Source organism: Nannobrachium achirus (genome assembly GCF_963921795.1).
Source record: "Nannobrachium achirus genome assembly, chromosome: 1".
Taxonomy (NCBI): domain Eukaryota; kingdom Metazoa; phylum Chordata; class Actinopteri; order Myctophiformes; family Myctophidae; genus Nannobrachium; species Nannobrachium achirus.
Genome location: NC_137810.1, coordinates 23,806,146 through 23,826,113, shown reverse-complemented (window position 1 = coordinate 23,826,113; position 19,968 = coordinate 23,806,146). Strand labels below are relative to the sequence as shown.

At 43.4% G+C, this 19,968-nt stretch overlaps 1 protein-coding gene across 3 annotated transcripts in view; it reads left to right on the top strand.

Moving 5' to 3' along the window:
* Window positions 1-19,689, top strand: part of tle5 (TLE family member 5, transcriptional modulator) — a 52,028-nt gene extending 32,339 nt beyond the window's left edge. For 2 of the 3 annotated variants that reach the window (XM_080723102.1, XM_080723100.1), the window contains 5 exons: window positions 2,686-2,749; window positions 5,465-5,509; window positions 11,394-11,456; window positions 12,557-12,631; window positions 16,224-19,689. In XM_080723102.1, the coding sequence (XP_080579228.1) occupies window positions 2,686-2,749; window positions 5,465-5,509; window positions 11,394-11,456; window positions 12,557-12,631; window positions 16,224-16,451 (475 nt within the window). In that variant the 3' untranslated portion in view covers window positions 16,452-19,689. The remainder of the gene's footprint in view (window positions 1-2,685; window positions 2,750-5,464; window positions 5,510-11,393; window positions 11,457-12,556; window positions 12,632-16,223) is intronic. The other variant, XM_080723101.1, reaches the window with a different exon arrangement.
* Window positions 19,690-19,968: the final 279 nt, after the last annotated feature.

The following is a 19,968-nucleotide window of genomic DNA, read 5'->3' as shown; positions in this document are numbered from 1 at the left end:
GACTACTTTTTTTCCCGTCAGTGCGTTCAGAACCTGCATGGGGGGGGGGGGATCGGGGTACAGGGGGGCTCAGGCGCCACAGACGAGGCTTTGTAGCTCCCCGCCGCTGTGCTGCGCTTGTCTGTCACCGACGCCTTTAAAAAGGCAAATGTACTGCAGGCATTCCCAGGAGTATAGTAGCGAGCATTGTAGCTGTCGCTGTCTTCTTCTGTCTCAACCCCCTCATCCTCCCCCTCCTCCTCCCCCTCCTCCTCCCTCTGCTCCTCTCCCCCTCCTCCCCTCTCCTCCCTTCGTTCACATGCATAAATAGATCAGGGAATACATAAATCAAAATAAAGATGACAGCAGGAGCGATTTAGGGGCGGAAGGAGCGGCAATAAAACTCCATCAAAGTGTCGTTTGAGAGCACCGGGCGGGGCGAGGGCCCGCGGGCTCGCCGAGCACCAATCAGATGAGGCACCAAGCCAATCCCAGGTAGGGCTGGCAGCGGGGAGGCCTGTTGTCATGACAACCCACCGCACAGCCTACGCAATGTACAGAGGCATGGCTGGATTCAGTTTTTTTTTTTGTTTTGTTCTTTTTCTGTAGGAGGGATGGGGAGCAATTTGGATAAGTGGAATACACACACACACATGCGCATTGCACACACGGTGAAAGAGGAGAGAGCTTGTTGAGTCAGAGGTGTAGGTGAATGTTGATGAGATGGTTACTGTGCAGCCTGTTTACCTGGCAGGCTTGGCACCAGCAGAACATTATTCCACCTGCAGCCTGTGCATCCCTCTGTCCAATAAAATAAAACTAAAAAACTAAAGCACTGACAGAATCGCAATCACCTTTTGTCGTGTGTGTGTGTGTGTGTGTGTGTGTGTGTGTGTGTGTGTGTGTGTGTGTGTGTGTGTGTGTGTGTGTGTGTGTGTGTGTGTGTGTGTGTGTGTGTGTGTGTGTGTGTGTGTGTGTGTGTGTGTGTGTGTGTGTGTGTGTGTGTGTGTGTGTGTGTGTCTCACAGGTGCAGGAGTTGTTACACCTAGGGATGGGACGATAGGCGATTATCGTGATAAAAAAACACTCACAATATTATTTTATATATTATCGTGATATCGTCCTCCATCATGCACTGGGATCAATTCACCTTTGATTTGCCGAGCTGCATATTCGGTACCACTTAAACCCTCTATAATTGGTAAAAGGTACTTGATACAGTCTTTTTTTCTTTTTTCATACTATCAAATTTATTTTCAAAAAATAGCCGATCTACAAGCTCACAACGCGACGCAACGAGTTGTGAGCTTCTAGATCTGCTATTTTTTGGCAAATGTTCTGTCCCAGGATAATAGATTTTGATTATCGTAATATCGTAAATCGCGATTTCTTTTGTCACAATAATCGTGATATGACGTCACATTTAGTGAGGCGTTGACTGGTCGTTCAGTTGAATTACAGTACTTCTCTGTAAGCAAGCTCTGATAAGATGACATCATAGTAGAATCACACACGGCATGTTCTTACGTTTATTAATCACACTTGACTCGGGGATATGTATGCACAAACCTGAGTGATACAGAAGTAAGCAAGACAAGGCAGGACAGGAACAGGCAGATGCAATACAAATGTATACACTACTGTGAAAAGGAGAAGGGTACATGCACAAACACATTATCGATATGATTACACAGCTTAGGAGTAACACATTATATTTACAAGGTCGTGTACAGATACTGGGGTGGGTCAAGCCTCATCTATATTACTGCAGATTCCAAACACTGGAGCTCAACCTGTAATGAACCTCACCACTACTGCAGTTAAAACGATAATAACTTCGCACATTAGCGAGTTTGGCATCGTTGGCCCCATGTAGCACAGCAGTCTGCCTGCCATTTGAGGCTAACAATGATCAAGATTGAACCAGCGCTCGCTGTAATCGAATTGTCATTCCAGCAGGCCGCCTGACGAGAACATCCCAGCACACACCGTCAAACAGGTTTCAGATTTAGCCCAAATCTGCACCGATCCAGTGCGTGCGCATATCTGCCTTCATTTAATCCCGATCTTATCCAGTCCTCAGATGACACCTCTGAAAGCATTGGATGCCATAGTTTGCTGCTTCAATCAGATATACAGGAGGAATGCAGAGGAGGACGGTTGGGGGGGGACAAGCCCGGGTGACTGCGTTGATGCATCCTCCTTTGTCCTGTCGCCTGGCGTGACAATCAGCGCTGACATGATTACAGCTAATGGTTGTCGCGGGGACCGAAGATGAGCCTCTGAGCTGAGCGTTCACACGCGCTTCTCTATATTTAGATGTGCTATTTTACTCACTGCCACGCCTGACAGTCACAGACACATGTTTATGTTTGAGCTTTCTGTCTCTCTGAAGGCACAGTTTGGTTTGTCCTCTATTTACCTCCGGCTCCCACATTTCCTCCTGCTCCCTTCTAATTGATTAACACCTATTAGCGAGGAAAACGCCTCACAAAGATGAAGATGATGACGATGGTGGTGAAAGTAACAGTGGTAGCGATGATGCTAATGATGGTGACGTTGGTGGTGATGATGATAGTAACGGTGACGATGGGGATAAATGACAATGCTGGTGGTGTAAAGTTGACCTTTGTTAAGAGAGACTAATGAACTCTCTTTCTCTGTCTCCTTCCTCTTGTCCTTTCCTTCCTCCATTCTCATCTCCAGCTTGAAGCTGGAGTGTGACAAGTTGGCCAGTGAGAAGTCGGAGATGCAGCGTCATTATATCATGGTGAGTGGGTCTATAGTCTATACGTTAGTTTAGTGGTTCTCAAAGTGGATTTCAGGGACTCTCTAGGATCCTTTATGAGGGTCTAAATTGACCCTTACACAGGGGTTGACACTAAAGTCTCAGAGGCACTTGCCAATCGGGCAAGTACAGTTCATGTTCTACTTGCCCGAAGGTAATGCCCACTTGCCCGAAAAGTAAATTGTCCATTATAAAATGATAGGTACGATGTCATACCTCAATACTTCCCAAATACCAAATACTTTAGCTATGATTGAATATGTCTATGGTTTCACACTTATTTTATATTTTTAAATGTAACAACAGTAAAAACAGCACATTATAGGTAAATAGTGCTCTTATTTTACATTCCACAGACCAGAAGACAGAGCACTCTGGCCACGTTCAGGTGTTTAGACAGATATCTTGTGTTGTGTTTATAGACATTTGTGTCCCCTCTCAAATGAGCACTTGCCCTGTCAGGCAACCTGAAAGCCAACTTCACCTGCCCTGACGTTTTATTTACCTGCCGGGGGCAGGTGGGCAAGCCTTAGTGTCAATGCCTGCTTACAAGTCTGTAACTTTGACAGCGTACAAATGGAACGCTGGTTAAGGGGAGACCTTCGAATTTCAAAGTTTGAGAACCACTGCTTTAGTGTGTGTTAATGTGCACAGTATGTATGTATGTATGTATGTTTTCATTTGTCTGCTAGCATGCACCCCCTCCCTCCCTACACACACACACACACACACACACACACCAGCAAAAGTCCTCAGGCAAAGTATAATCTCACGAAGTGGATGCAAATGAACTACTCTAAATGTATGTGCACGTTTGTTGATGGCAATGCACGTATAAATAAACAGATTTCTCTTTACGCTCTTATATATATTTGTATCACCCTCTGTTCCTGCTACCATCCCCCCATCATCTTCCTCCAGCCTCCCCACCTCTTCTCTTTGCAGTGTAATTGCTCTCCTGTGTCTCTTGTTCTGCTTTTCCCTCCCTTTTATGATTGCTGCTCTCTCTTTTTTTTTTTTTTTTTTTTTTTGTTTCGGGCGTCATTAGCAGCTCTTTTGCAACTACAAGAACTAAACGTGCCGTGAACACATTTTGTGGATTCTGCATCTGTCCATACTCGGTCTCACCTAAGGTCTTCAGAACCCTGAGTTCTGGCCACCCATGGGAGGAGCAAGCACATGCTAGAGTAACACAACATTGCCTCGTTTATCCACTTAGATATTATACACCATATTTTATACTTTCCAAAATAAAAAAGTGAAAATCTGAGAATATTTGAAGATTTTCGCCTATCATTTCCGCCCCAAAATAAGGACGCCTGGGTTAATGTGGTTAAAGTATTCAACTGCTAAAACGGTAAATGGCTAAATCGAACTGAAAAACTGATAATAGAAAAAGATAAACAAACAGATGGATACATAGTACATACAGACCTTTATTAATCCTGAGGGAAATTCTGTCATTATAGCAGCACTGCAGTAAGGATGCAACTATGTGTTATAATGGAAATGGGGAAAAAAGAGAGAAAACTATCAGAATTTCACAGGTTCTGGAAATGTTCACATTATTGAAGGTTTTGGATTACCCTTCCTCGTCGAAAAGAGCCATAACTGTCCAGTCCCCCTTGCTACCCTCCTTTATTCCTCATATCTCCCTCTTTCTTCACACAAACTCGTACACATCCACACAGTCGCAGACACACAGACGTAGCCAGTCCTCCTGGGTTCTAATCTCATTGTCGGTGGCCATGGCTCTGTAGCCGTCTGATATTCCGACTCTAATTGATCCTCTGACTGACTGGGTATAATCTCATCTAATCTGCGCTGCTCTCCCCTGCATCAGACAGACAGACCAAACGCATGCATGCTCTCCCACGGTCGCTAATGCAAACGCGTGTGCACACGCTCCCACAATCCGACATCAGCGCGCACCTCTTTGTTTTTCTCACTCTGTCACGCCCACGCTCACGTACACAACTCACACACAGTCATTCAGCCAGCCAGCCACCACACATACGGTATATGCGCGCACACACACACACACACATGCGTGTGCTCGTGCCTGGCCCCGTAGCCCCGTAGCCCCAGACCGACCCAGCCCCCCACACCCCCTCATCTAATAGCCTATCAGGTTGCCCTGCTCCCTTGGCTAACGGCAGCACCTCCATTTCCCCAGCGCTGTAATTACTTTAGGGAGCTGCTGTTTGGACCTAGCAGCTAGTGAGAGAGAGAGAGAGAGAGAGAGAGAGAGAGAGGAGCAGTTTGTGTGTGTGTGCGTGCGTGCGTGCGTGCGTGCGTGTGCGTGCTTGTGTGTGTCAATGAAAGATAGTGTCAGAGTGAGCAAAAGAATACTGTGCGTGCACGTGTGTGTGTGTGTGTGTGAGATCCTTGTTGTTTGTTTTCCAGTGACAGAGCCAGTGCCCCTGCAGACAGAGTGGGTGATTAACAGGGTTGACGCCTAGAGGGTGGCCCTCTCATTAACACAGAGTGTACATAACACACACACACACACACACACACACACACACACACACACACACACACACACACACACACACACTCCCTTGCTTTGTCTGCCTGTCTCTTTTTTCCCTCCCTCTGTGCCCTTTCCATTTTATAATAAGTCTCTCTCTCTCTCTCTCTCTCTCTCTCTCTCTCTCTCTCTCTCTCTCTCTCTCTCTCTCTCTCTCTCTCCAGTATTATGAGATGTCCTACGGGCTTAACATTGAGATGCACAAGCAGGTGAGTCTTTGTTTACCTCTGAGAGGAATGTCTGCAGGTACTGTCACAAAAAAAAGTTCTTTAATTCCTGTACCTTTGTTACGCTTGGAGATTGTACATATTCGACTTCAGGAATCATCATTTAAGGGCCTGGAGCCTGGAGTGAAAACTGGCTCCCACCTATTGACATACGCACACAGACTGCAGCTGTCTTGGTTTGACTGACAGGTGTGTGACAGACAGAGATGGTCCCGCAGTGCTGCCGCTTTGAGTATTTCTCACAAGAGCTTAGAGATTTGAATGCCATGGCCTCGGGGGCTGTTTAAACGCAGGTACACAGGGGACTAGTTTTTATGTAGTCATCATTTCCCATTTAGCTCCCATTATATGCAGGATCTGGCAGGTGTGATAACGAATGGAAAGTTATTGAACTAATATCCAGGTATTGATATGTTTGTCACACTGGGTCTGATGGCCCCCCCGCAAAATGTGTTTGTTACCAATGCAATCTGTGTTTAAATGAGAATCGCAAAAAGACACCCGACCCTACCCAACATTTGTGTTGGGTTACTTGTCACCCTTTTCACCTAGGGGCTTTTTGCATGCCTGTTAACACATTGTAAGCTCAAGAGTACTATGGATGGACAAGCTGACATTTTTCACAGCAACCACTGCACGTGCATATGTAATCATGAACACATGGAAATTGATGTTGGAAACATGCTTTATAGCTACAATTCACAGTACATTGGTGCTGCAACGATCGATTATTCTGTTGGTGATTATTCTATATTTTCAGTTTGTTTTGGCTTTTTTTTAAACCTCTCACCTATAATGACATGCCCAAAATGGGATTAATCATTGATCATTTCACCGAAGTATCGATTATATTTTACAATCAATTAGTTTGATTAACTGTTGCACCCCTACACTAGCTCTGCACCCTGGCTCTTTTCCCAGTGAGCAGAGCAGGGCAGAGCAGAGCTGAGCAGACAGTGACCATACATCAGTTTGCATGGCAGGCCAGAGGGAAGTAATTTATGCCCTGGCTGTGGGAGAGAGAGAGAACGATGGGCCTCCATGGGTTAGCCTTTATCAGTGACCTCACCTGGTGCTTTTCTCCCCCCCACACACACACACACACACACACACACACACACACACACACACACACACTGCCCTATGATTGACGGTACACAGTCACTAACAGCCTTACCGTGGCGTGAACGCAGAGTAGTACTGTGACAAATGGTGGCTCTCATTCGCACACACATTACAAAGCTTACGCACACACACACACACACACACACACACACACACACACACACACACACACACACACACACACACGCACGCCCACACTGCTCTGCTTCTACAGATAGAGATCCTCACATATATTATATGCACCTACACAGACTGGAAAGCACGACACACCACACAAACACACTCGCACAACACATGCGCGTGCCGTGCACACACTCAGGAAAATCGGGGCGCTCATTTGTAGGAAATCGCACATAAAAATTATCCCGTACCGCAACACAACTGAAAACACACACTCCGCGCGCGCGCACACACACAAACCCGCTGCGCTCTGCCTCATGAGCACAATTCATCACAACCCACTCTTTTATTTGACAGGGATGAAATATTTAGAAATTCATTGTTGAAGGTGTGTGTGTGTGTGTGTGTGTGTGTGTGTGAGTGTGTGCACGCACGGATGTGTATGGGTTGCACTGGAGCATGTGACCAATTTGTACATGCGAGTTTGGTCACGTGGGCCTCTATTATCTTGCGTGGGTGCCTGTTTGCTAATATTGTGTGTGTGTGTGTGTGTGTGTGTGTGTGTGTGTGTGTGTGTGTGTGTGTGTGTGTGTGTGTGTGTGTGTGTGTGTGTGTGTCTGTGTCTGTGTCTGTGTCTGTGTGTGTGTGTGTGTGTGCACAAGTGTATGTGCGATCTTGTGCAAGTGTGGACTGCGGTGTGTGCGTGTGCACGTGCTTGCTTTGTGCGCTGAGAGTGGGCGCAAAGAAGCACTGGTTCCATTAGAGAGTTGAAATTGAAGGGGTTGTGTGGAAACGAGTGTCGGGGAGCATTCATGTCTGGGCCCATTGTGCTCAGCCCCCTCTCCTCCTCCTCTTTCCACCTCTCTGTCTCTTGTTCTCTCGCTCTCTCTCTCTCTTTCACTTACTCTGTCTCCTCTCTTGCTTTCGACTGAGTTAAACAAAACGCCTTTTCTCCATACTGTTTTTCTCTCTCTCCTTCGCTGTCTTTTGCTCCGTTCTCTCGTTCTGTCCTTGTGCTGCTCCGTCTGAAGAGTGCCTGTCATCTACGCAGTGAGATACTCAGATTAAAGAAACATATTACCCTGCTCAATCTTTTTACACAGAATAATTTAATGTCTTGTACAGTAACTGGTGTGTGGAAGCTTGTGATGTATTGAAGGAGGATGCAATGTTTTTGCATGTGTCTGTGAGTGACACATGGACTGTCTGCGAGTTAGTGACTGACTGTGTGAGTCCGGAGCTAATATATGACAAACCACCGGACCGAATGGCATTCAACGTTTCATGCCTGCAATAGACAAAGGAATAGGGTTGTCACGATTATGACATTTTACATGACGATTAATTGTCATATAATTGCGATTAACGATTTAATTGTGTTTTTGTCGTTGACAATTACTTTTCTGTTTGGCGTTTAGGCTTTGAAGTTGAACATGGTACATATGACACATAACCTAAATGTACAAATACATTACTGACATTTGACAACTTTATACTTACAAGCTCACGCATCGCGACGCGTTGTGAGGTTGTAGATCTGCTATTTCCACTATGTTTGATTTAAAAAAATATCTGAACATTTTTCAACATGGAAACGATTATGACGATTATGAAAAAGAATCGCGATTATGTCAAAGAATCGCGATCAGACGATTATGTAATAATGGTGACAGCCCTACAAAGGAAGACACTTGACTGTAGGCACTATACCAGCCTGCTTTACGTTATGGCCTATAACTCAGTTGTACCTGAACACTCGGTTGTACAATCAAAAGGTATGCAAGTTACTTATTTCCACCTGACTATATTTTTCCTCGAAACATTTTTATTGGATTGTGTCCAAACCTCACACACATTGCTACACATTATCTCTGGTGTCATGTGATAAACATGTATCATACCAGTGTTTTCTATTCCATTCCTCTTGGCTATAATTTGTTTCCAAATGTCTATCTCACACGAGGGGCCCGTAAACAACGCAGAACCAAAACTTTCACCGAGATTCATAGTGTGCCACAATTGTTACAACACTGTTTGTTGCAGAAACATGATGTTTTAACCAATTTTGTAACACATGATCTCGGGAATCATGTGACAATGAGTGTCAAGCAGGTTTTTGATATTCCGACACTGTTTGCCTGCAATTTGTTTCCAAATCTAGTGGGAGGGTCCTGTTTCTTACAAAAAACACCAAACATCTTGAACACATCATCTATTCACCCCCAGACGGGGCTTCAAAAGACTCAACATAACCATTTAAGAAATTTCACTTCTGCCCATGGCATCACTAGAAATTGAGCCGTTTGTCTTTGGAATGCATGTTTCCCCCCGCAGCTTCCTCAGCTCCTGATGGATGCAACTCACTTTTGGGGCGACCCAGCCTGGCAGAGATATCCACTCTGCGGAGTGCTCATTCTTGGTTGCGTGTGTGTGTGTGTGCGCACTCACTGTTTTGGTTGGTTATGGTGCTTTTGGTTGGTTTATGGTGCCAGTTTAATGGCTACATTATGTGTATTGAATGTGTGATGTGTATGTTTACATTGTGTATATTTATACCGTGTTTATATACACTATGTTTTCAGCATTGTTTGTGCTCTCTCAGAGAGAGGACGAAAGAGAGACAGAACGACATGCAGGAAACGAGACAGACAGAGCATGAGGCTTTGAGAGAACGTATGAGAAACACAGATGGAAAGAGAGAGAGAAACGGAGACAGATACGAAAAGAAAAAAGTGAATCAGACAGGAGAGACGAGAGATGGCATAAAAGCTGCAGAGGGAAACAGGGTGGGGGGGGAGAGAGTGTTCCATGGAGACATTTTAGGAGCCATGTCAGAGATGGTGTGTGTAATGATGAGCAGATAGAAATGAAGCGGCCTGATGGGGTGCGTTGCTCTGCATGGCTAATGACTGTTAGGATGGCCCCCTCTCTCCTCGTCGCACAGCCAATTAGCTTCTAACGCAATTACCACTTGCTTTGCATATCTCACACGGATTGGATGATAACCAGCCAAATGTGATAATAGACCTGTGTGTCAGGAAGACCGAGGGTGCCAGAGAGAATTGATGTGCTCTCATCGTGTGTGTGTGTGTGTGTGTGTGTGTGTGTGTGTGTGTGTGTGTGTGTGTGTGTGTGTGTGTGTGTGTGTGTGTGTGTGTGTGTGTGTGTGTGTGTGTGTGTGTGTGTGTGTGTGTGTGTGTGTGTGTGTGTGTGTGTGTGTGTGTGTGTGTGTGTGTTGCGTGTTAAGTATAAAGTCAAATGAAGCGATTGCATTTCTGAGGTGTTTCTTTTTTGCATTTCCTGTGTGTTGACTGTATCTTGGTGTTGGGCTTACATGTATGTATGATGTGTATTGTCAAACTGTGTGTGGCTATGATTAAATGAATATTATTAAATACCACAGGCCAAATAATGATCATTGTGTATTATACTGATCATTACTGTATATATCCTGTTTTTATTGTTTCTACTTCCAAAAACTGTATGTGTTTAAAACAACAGGGCCTGTTTGTCTCCTTTGCCAAATGAAAATAGCTATCTTTAAAAAAAAGTCTCTTATTACATGGTAAATGGTCTTGATTCGTCAGATGTCCAGTCTGTTACTATTTGCCCATTATTATATTTCCCCTCGTGTCAGAGAAGCTGCAATACACAGGCACATTTTAATAACATTGGTTGATATAGAGTAATATCAACTCAATAGACAAATGGAAAAACAGAAAAAGTACCAAAATCATGGCAACTGCCTCTTTAAGGACCTTAATGAAGGCTTCCATAGGCATCAGCGAGTGTGCGTTGTATTTTGCTGAATGAGTCTTAAGTACAGTAATTAAGTATCCTTGGATACCAACAGTTAATGAGCCCTGTGGCCCATAGGTCAGGAGCCTAGCTCCTGTGTCCGTGTCGTGAGGCAGCTTGATGTACAATTACCCCCCTGGACATGGCGCTATTATATCACAGGGAGCTGCTACTAATCACTAGGCAGGGAGGCATGCTGTACCATTTTTATAGTCTTTGGTATGACTCGATCTGGGATTGAACCCTGACCTCCGAGTCTCAGGGCGGACACTAAGTGCAAGGCCACTGAGCTGGTAGGACGAGTCCAGGGTTGTGTAGATTAATGGTTCTCAAAGTGTGGTCCAGGGATGCCCAGGGATCCTTAAGGGGCTTCCAGGGGGCCCCCAGCAAAATGAGGAACCCTACCCACCACATGTTGTGAGGTTGTAGATGTACTATTTTCAAAACATTTTGGAAATGTGTAATTTGATTTAGATTTTCTTTTTTTCTTTTTTCTTTTTTTTACACCAAGTTAAAAAAAGAAACTTCTGGTGACACCAAGTCAATCATTATCATTTTGGGGGTCCTTGACAAAAATCTTTTGAAAAACACAGGTGTGGATACCTTACCATAATGTAACTCCGAATCTGTGTCTTCAATAGTTCCTCCATAGCTTAAAAAATGATGGTCCAAAATATGCTTCCCTTTGACTTAACATTGCACAACTTCACAGGTGTCAAAAGTCTCAAAATTTAGCATGCCGACAAACGTGAACAAAGCAGATTCTGCCAATAACCGGCTTCAACATTTTATTCATGTCTTGTCTGTTTCTTTGTGTTCACAGGCTGAGATAGTGAAGAGATTGAATGGGATCTGTGCTCAAGTCCTCCCCTACCTGTCCCAGGAGGTGAGTGAGCGCGCACACACACACACACACACACACACACACACACACACACACACACACACACACACACACACACACACACACACACACACACACACACACACACACACACACACACACACACAGACTAACGCATGTTATCCATCCACAGTGAAACGGAGAGAAAATTGCTCCCACAAACACATGTATACAATTATATGTAACACATTAGTCACTAACCCCACTGACCGTCATGTTATTCCAGAATTACATCATTCTTCACCACATTACTTCCATAACTTTTCAACCCCTCAGCATCTCTCTCTCTCTCTCTCCTATGGCTGTCACAATTATTACATAATTATCTATTATTTTTCATAATCGTCATAATCGTTTCCATGTTGAAAAATGTTCATATATATCTTTTTTCTAAGTAAAAGAAATAGTGGAAATAGCAGATAAGCTGTGTAGATCGTTAATCACAATTATTTGAGTTACAATTAATCGTCAAATTCGTCACGTAAAATGACATAATCGTGACAGACCTACTCTCTCCCTTCTCTCTCTCACTATGTCTGTCTCTCCTCTCCTGGTCTTTCTCCCCCTCTCACTTCAGCCCCTTCTCCTCATCTGTTCAGTGTTACTCTTACTTCTCTTCACCTCCCTCCAATCATTCCTCCTCTTCATCCACTCTTCTATTCTCTCCCTCCCTGCTCTGCCGCCTCCTAGATCTCCCTTAGAGTGTGTGTGTGTGTGTGTGTGCGTGCGTGCACGTGCGCAGTCTCATTGTGTGATCCAGATAAGCTATGCTCTTATCTGCCCACCAGGAGGTTGACCTCCACCCATTACAGCACACCAATCAACCATTTGCTATGCACCATCGTGTGTGTGTGTGTGTGTGTGTGTGTGTGTGTGTGTGTGTGTGTGTGTGTGTGTGTGTGTGTGTGTGTGTGTGTGTGTGTGTGTGTGTGTGTGTGTGTGTGTGTGTGTGTGTGTGTGTGTGTGTGTGTGTGTGTGTGTGTGTGTGTGTGTGTGTGCGCGCTGAAGGGAGGAGAAGAGAATCACTGGCGGGTCACTGTAGGGACTATTGATATTGATCTAACCTTTCCTCCTCCCCTCAGCACCAGCAGCAGGTCCTGGGAGCCATAGAGAGAGCCAAGCAGGTCACCCCCCCTGAGATGAACTCTATCATCAGGGTAAGACCCACCCCACGCATCTACACACGCATGCACACACAAACACATGTTTTTATTACTATATTTGTGAGGATATCAACATTTTAGGATAGCACACCTATACCCCAACATAAATATGTATGTCCTCGTTGATGCATTGCTGAACACATGCATTCAGTTTCTTTATTCGTGTACAGTGTGGTGTAGAAATGACAAGAACATAATATCCTGCATAGAAAATGGCATGTGTACCACAAAATAATCTGATAATGTTGACACTAAACTTCAATATCAATATCAAACTCAACAGTTACTTTTCAATGAAATTACACCCTTTGCAAGCATGACTGTTTCACTGTAATCTATTTACTGCTTAGTTGTCTGATCTGGTGTTGAGCCCGCCTACTGTACACACACACACACACACACACACACACACACACACACACACACACACACAGATGCACAAAGGCTATTTCCGTATCCACTCTACGCCGGATCTGCAACCTGCAAAGTTAAATGATCAAAGGCAGTCCAGTTGCGTACGCATGATGTGCCCCACAGACATTGGCTTTGCAACTCGCGATTGAACCAAACTTCTCAGTGGACTAAATAAAAACCTTAACAGCGCTGATTACATTGACACAAACACACTGGAAAGCTTTAGAAGCACTTCATAAGAAAACTAACTCTTATATTGGTCTAACTTTACTACATGTGTTTTCTTGTTGACCACAACATGCATTTAGTACATGCATTATTGGCATATGTTGATGGGTGGAAACCTTGCATTTCCAAAACCTTTTGTTTAGTATTTATCATTTTAAAAGCAATTTAAAATAGCCGACAGTGACGATATGGTCTTTTCACATCAGTTGCTTCCCACAGAATATACTTTTATTTATATTTTCTTTTAGAGGAACGCCGTTCTGGCCCACTTTCACTCCGGCCTATAGCTACATTTTGTCTTTGTTACTGATCTAAGGTAGCTAGCTAAAACATTTACAGTAAATAGAATAAATTGTCCACCTGCAATACTTCATCACTGCGGTTATTTTAAACAGTTCTTAAAATGTATTTGCTTTATTGCCTGTGAAGCTCTTAGTAACTGATAAAAGCATTATACAAATATCCTAGTTTATTACAACAGTTTATTTAGCTAGCTACAATACTTCATGGTATTAGCCAGGTAGCTGCTGTGCCTCATCAATATGGGTGGAGAGCTAGCCAGATAGCAGAGATAGTTCATCACTATGAGTGTAGTGTTAGCCCTAGAGGTACAACCATTCATCACTAGCGGCGCTATGTTAGCTAGCTTAGCATCCTCTATCATTTTACTAGGCGTCTTGTGTTAGCTAGTTTAGCCGCTTCATCACTATGATGCATGGTTTTTCGAGGGTCTTTACTTTTTCCCCACTGTCTGGTGCCTTAGATACTGGGGACAGTGGGTTTGTAGGTATAGGTTTTTTAAGGTAGTCCTCCTCAATATTTTGGACATTGGCTGAATTTTCCCAATTATTGAAAACCTTTTCATGTTCATGTCTAGTCACATTTTGTGATCCATCTCGTACAGGATTATTATACACTGTTTCATCTTGTTGCATCAGTTGTACACCGTCTCTAGTGTCTTCCTCCTTTGCCCTCTCCCTCTCTCTCTCTCTTACACATTGTATACCTCTCTCTATCTTTTTTCTCTGTCTGGGAATGTCATGAGTCTCATGACAATGTTTTGGGGATGGTTGGGTGTACGAAAAGCACAGAGCAGTTAAGGGGTATAATTAAGGATTCTGATTACTTTATCACAGTGCAACCAGACTAGACCGCTGTACTGTATACTATATACTATATTGGACAGTTAGCACATCAAGTAGTGTGGTGTGTTATCATAGACATGGACACACCTGAAGTTGAATGTTATGGACGAATACATAGCATTATGTGTGCATGCTAGGTACCTAGGCACTCCTGCCATTGCCCTTGACCAAGGTACTGGCATTACAACTAGAGCTGGTCCCCGGGCACTACACTGTGGCTGCTCACTGCTCATACGTAAATTAGTTAGGATGTGTCAAATGCAGAGGACAAACTTTCCAAAGGGGTTAATAAAGTAGGATGCAGCTGAACTTGTCACTAAGATCCTGCCTCTCATTAAAATATCTTGTCATTTGCAAAGTCTGATTGTTAATTCTTTGTATTAGTCCTTTGTGAGAGGAAGTAAGATCCACAATGTCATTGACATCACGGATGCACAAGTTCACAACCAATTATACATAAAAAGTGACCAGCATAGCAGCCTTTTTTTTTGTTTCATGCTTTGCCAATAATTATTGTCTGCACTCGAAAATCAAAAAAGGCCATAAAGATTGACTGACTGTAACCAAAGCCTGTTCTTAAAAGTACATGGAGCCCGACCAATGCCAGATTTAGGGTCCGACCTAGACTACCAATTAGCCAAAGTTTGGCTGAAAAAAAGAGAGAAGAAAAAAGAACAGAATCAATCAATTTGAAAAACATACAGTAGGAATTCTAAAATGGCAGATCTTCAAGTTCACATTGCGTTGCAAGCTTTTAGATCCACTACTTTCTTTTACTATTTAAAACGTTTTTCTGTCAAAAAAGACGAATGATATAGAGGTCTGGCTCTAAAACTAGCATACTACATAGGCCTAACAGTAAACAACATATAAGCGTATTCTATTTTAAAACATAGGAATTACTCAGTGCAGTATGTTTAAAGGTAAACCCTTAACTAAAAGTATAATTCATATAATTACATTGCCATTCTAAGTTTGCTGTACATCATACTGTGACTCTTGGCCCAAACTTGGGTCACGATCCACAGCCATAGGTTGCACAATACATACAGTACAAATACAACATGCAAATATTATGAATATGTAAACAAAAAATGCTGCAATTTTAACTTAAGTGTCAGATATATGCTGTGTTGACGGAGTAAAAAAGAAAGTAGTATCCTGTCATATATTATTTACTCCCCGACTTTGAATTGTTTCTATTTTCATGTTCCCAGTAGAGCAGTTGACCTTAAAGGTGTAGCCTGTGCAGATCTAGGCTGATCATGGCTTTGTGTGGACTCTAGTCCTGTTATGTCATTTTTTTTAAAATATTAGTTATTGAATTTGTGTGTGTGTGTGTGTGTGTGTGTGTGTGTGTGTGTGTGTGTGTGTGTGTGTGTGTGTGTGTGTGTGTGTGTGTGTGTGTGTGTGTGTGTGTGTGTGTGTGTGTGTGTGTGTGTGTGTGTGTGTGTGTGTGTGTGTGTGTGTGTGTGTGTGTGTGTGTGTGTGTGGTGTTTTTCTATTACCTTTATGTCATCTGTACTTGGTGTGATCTGTGTCTTGCTCTGCGACTTGTGCCTTAGGGTTTGTACATCAAGCAGAGCATTGAAGATTTTGTATCTCCTACTGTGCCTGTCTATGTATAATCTGTATGTGCTATATGGTTATCTATAGTGCTGCTGCGCTGGAGGGCTTGCATGTGAAAGCTTAGCTAATATGTAATGTATATTGTACATGGAGGTTAGCTGGGATGTGTGTGTGTTTGAGTCCTTGTCCTCCCGCTGTGTCTGAGCTGCATGTGCTCCTCTTCCATGCAGCAGCAGCTCCAGGCTCACCAGCTGTCTCAGCTCCAGGGCCTGGCGCTGCCCATGACCCCCCTGCCCCTGGGCCTGAGCCAGCCCAGCCTCCCCGCCGTCACCTCCTCGTCTGGCCTCTTCTCGCTCTCCTCCATCCTGGCCTCCCAGGCCCAGCTCGCCAAGGAGGAGAAGGCTGCCCGCGACGGCGCCGACAGCCACCGCGAGGAGGACGGGGACAAGTCTGATTAGACCATGGTTCCAATCCGCTCAGATGGGTTTGTGTCCAGAGGCCCCAGGCCCGGATGACCTGTCAGCCCCCCCCCCCCCCCCCCCCCACCCCGGTCTACAGCTTCTCTTTCTGCTCCCTGTCCCTTGGCATAGCCCCTCCTACCAGTTTCTCCTGGGCTCCAAGCCCCGCCCCTCTGTCCATAACCCCAGCTCCACTGGGATGGTTCTGGCTCAGATTTCTCAACCTCTACACCTTATACTTAACATGATGTTTTTTGTTTGTTTTTGTTTTTATTTTTATTTCTTTCTTTTTTTCCCTCTTCATTTCATTTTCACAACCTCCTTGTGCTCCTCCTTTCTCTATTTTCTGTTGCCACAATTCCACCCCAACTCCCTCCAAAAAAAACAGCCTTTTAAGATTATGTATCTTATTTTTGTATGTGATTATGCTTGCTTCTTCTGTTGTTGTTTTTCTTCTATTCATATTACCTTACCTTTCCTTCCTTCCGCCTGTCTGTCTCACTGTCTTGTTGTTTTCTTTCGTGCCCCATTTTCTTCTCTCTGCCCACTCTCCTCGCACACCTGCCTCTGGTCCTCGCAGGGCAATCTATGAGTGTGAATGTACCACGGTAAAGGTGTTAGGACTCACACAATGCATTTGTTAAACAGACAGGATGGGCGACATGGCGTAGATGAGCCTCTGTTGCTTTGACTTTGCAGCCTTCTCACACAGATTCCTAGATGAGCCGTAGGCCCTCTGTACAAACTGAAAGATCTGCTGGACAACGTTTTTTAGAAAACAAAAAAAGAAAGAAACAAAAAAAAAACTGCTTACAAAATACAGTGATGTTGAATATCTTAGACTGTTTAAATTGCATGCTTCTATTTAAAGCTAGAATTTGGCAGTGGGCTTAAAAGACAGATTGTGATGGATCAGTGTGCTGTTTAAACAGGGATTCTCTGTGAAAGAAAGAGAAACATTACTGATGTAACCCTGGTGTGAAGCTACGCTCCCATTCTAGCCTAAATTCTAGCGTTGCGTCTAGGGGCTCTCAGAAAGCAGAGGCGTAATGAAAAGGCATATACCATAGAAACTCTAGACATTTACGTATGATGATGAATTTGTATGGAGGAAATGGAAAATGCACCTTCTTTGAGCTACCTTTTATTGTGTTTCCATTTGAAATTACAGTTGTCAGTCAAGAAAACAAACCTACCTTTCAAACTAATCCCCCCCCTACTTATGATACTTATCCAACCCAGCAGGGTAGACTAGATATATCCACCCAGCACCTTACCTGGAAGGCAGTGCTTTCAACAACAAAGAAAGCTGAGATGGCACATTGTGCAACAAAAGAAAAGCTGCCACTTGACTTGTGTGTCTGCAGCCCAACACCCCCCTCCAACTCTTTTTTTTCCCACCCTTGTAAAATTGCACAAATATTAAAGCAGTTGTCAAAGGGAGAGAACGTGCATGTTGTATATTTGACAGCAGAGGGCAGCGTCTTTTTTTGGAACGTATCCCTTGATGTATGAGTGCTCTCTGATGGATTCTCCTAGCTCTTCTGTTACTACTTCACAAAAACACACAACTCACTCAGCCATGAGGATCCCACAGACTGTCTTTAGGTGAGAAGACGGAAGAAAACAAAACAAAAAAAAAGACCACACTGGTAATGCTAATTTCAATTTAATCATATTGTCCATATATGTAGGATATTATCGAGTCTTTCAACTTTAGTCCTAGGTCTATTTTAGACCATGTCTTTTGGGAAATGTTTCTGTTTCTCTCAGTTGGAAGTGGAACGGAATACTCCTACTCCCGAAATTCAGAAAACACGTATATAACAAGTGTACTACATATAAGACAAACACTATGTTCTGTAGGTGACATTAGCCTACATATATAACATTCAGTGAGAAATCTCCTAGCCTGTGACCTAAAAAAATTATCGATGTCCACAGACAAAGCACAAGCGGCCACTGTTTTCTTTAGCTGGGGGAGATAAATAAAGCCCCCCCACCCCCAACTCCCTATTGCTTCCTGTAGTCCTTAGAATAGGCCTACTTTGGGCTAGAATGGCATGTTCCAGTGAAACGACTGCTGGCGAAAAATTGAGCTACGGTCAAGAGAGTTTGTTATTTGACTGACTGTTGTTCTGAAGGCAGTCTATTCGACAGCATGTTTAATACCCCCCCTCCCCACACACACACACACACACACAATCCTTTTGTTTTTGTATTACCCCTTTCTTTTGGTGGCTTTAAAACTGCGAGTGAAAAGATGTGTCAAAATGTCTAGATAATGAGGATATCGGTTGGATGACTCCCATGGCCGTGTATGTATGTGAATACATAAACAGGATGTGTGTATACAGTTGTATAGGTTTGGTTGTCAGTGGTGAAGCACAGAGGCGGAATGCATCACTGTTCTTCATGATAATGATATGCTCTTCTGCTTGTGAATTAAGCTATAGCAGCACTTCTTGCTCCCTCCCATCCAGATACATATTGTACTTGTAGTAGTGTTATGTGGAGTGTGTGGACGACACAAGACACACACTTAAAACACACACACGCATGCATGATGTCTACAGGGGAACCAAGACTTGTTTCTTTCTAGCGAAGAGATGTTTTTAAAGAACATTTGGTCCAAATTTTCTCTGTGAATCACAACGCACTTCTTACTTTTTTTCTTTTTTTAAATATTATTATTAATCGTTATAGCTAGAATGAGAGCTCAAATCTGATGTTTTAAAGAGACAAGATACAAATGAAACTATGTATTTGTTGAAGTAGTCGGAGGCGTCAGCCTCTGTATACAGTTATACATATATAGCTTTATGTGTATTATGGCTGCATCTTCTCTGTCTGTCCTGGATGATTCTTGTGCTATTGTGTTACAATACTGGTGTGACACACTGCAGTACGGTGACCTTTGCTCTTTGACCCTTCTCCTCTTCTCTGACCCCTGTGTCCTGACCCATTGCTTGCCCCATCTGCCCCCACCTCTCCCTCTCCCCCATAGCGTGAAGCATTGTAAGCATTTTGAGCTTTGTAAAGGTCTTTTTTTAAATACTTATTTTGTGTATAATGTAAAACCTGAAAGTGTGTACTTTGGCGGGGAAAAAAAATGTTTTGTGTCATGGAATCATAGCTTCATTTTAACAAAACAAGAAAAAAAAGGTGAACTATAAAAGTAACAAACATTTACTATAAATAAAATGAAATGTTCTGCAGTAAGGAAGTACTTCTGGTGCCTTACAAATAAAGTCAATCAAATTAAGAGAACTGTGTCGCATCTTTATTGGTTCTCTTATGTTTCGCCTGTTTCCGTTCAACTGTCCACTTGTTTGCCTATTTTCACCAAATGTTTGCTTAATATGACATGGCCTAAGGACTCTTGAGGTTGAACTGGTTAATTGAGTAAACTGTAAATAAGCTGTCTATCGTGCGTAGTTCCTTATGACTTGCACTAGGGCTACATGTTATCAGGAAAACATACGATAACATTGTTGAATAATGCGATGACGATATG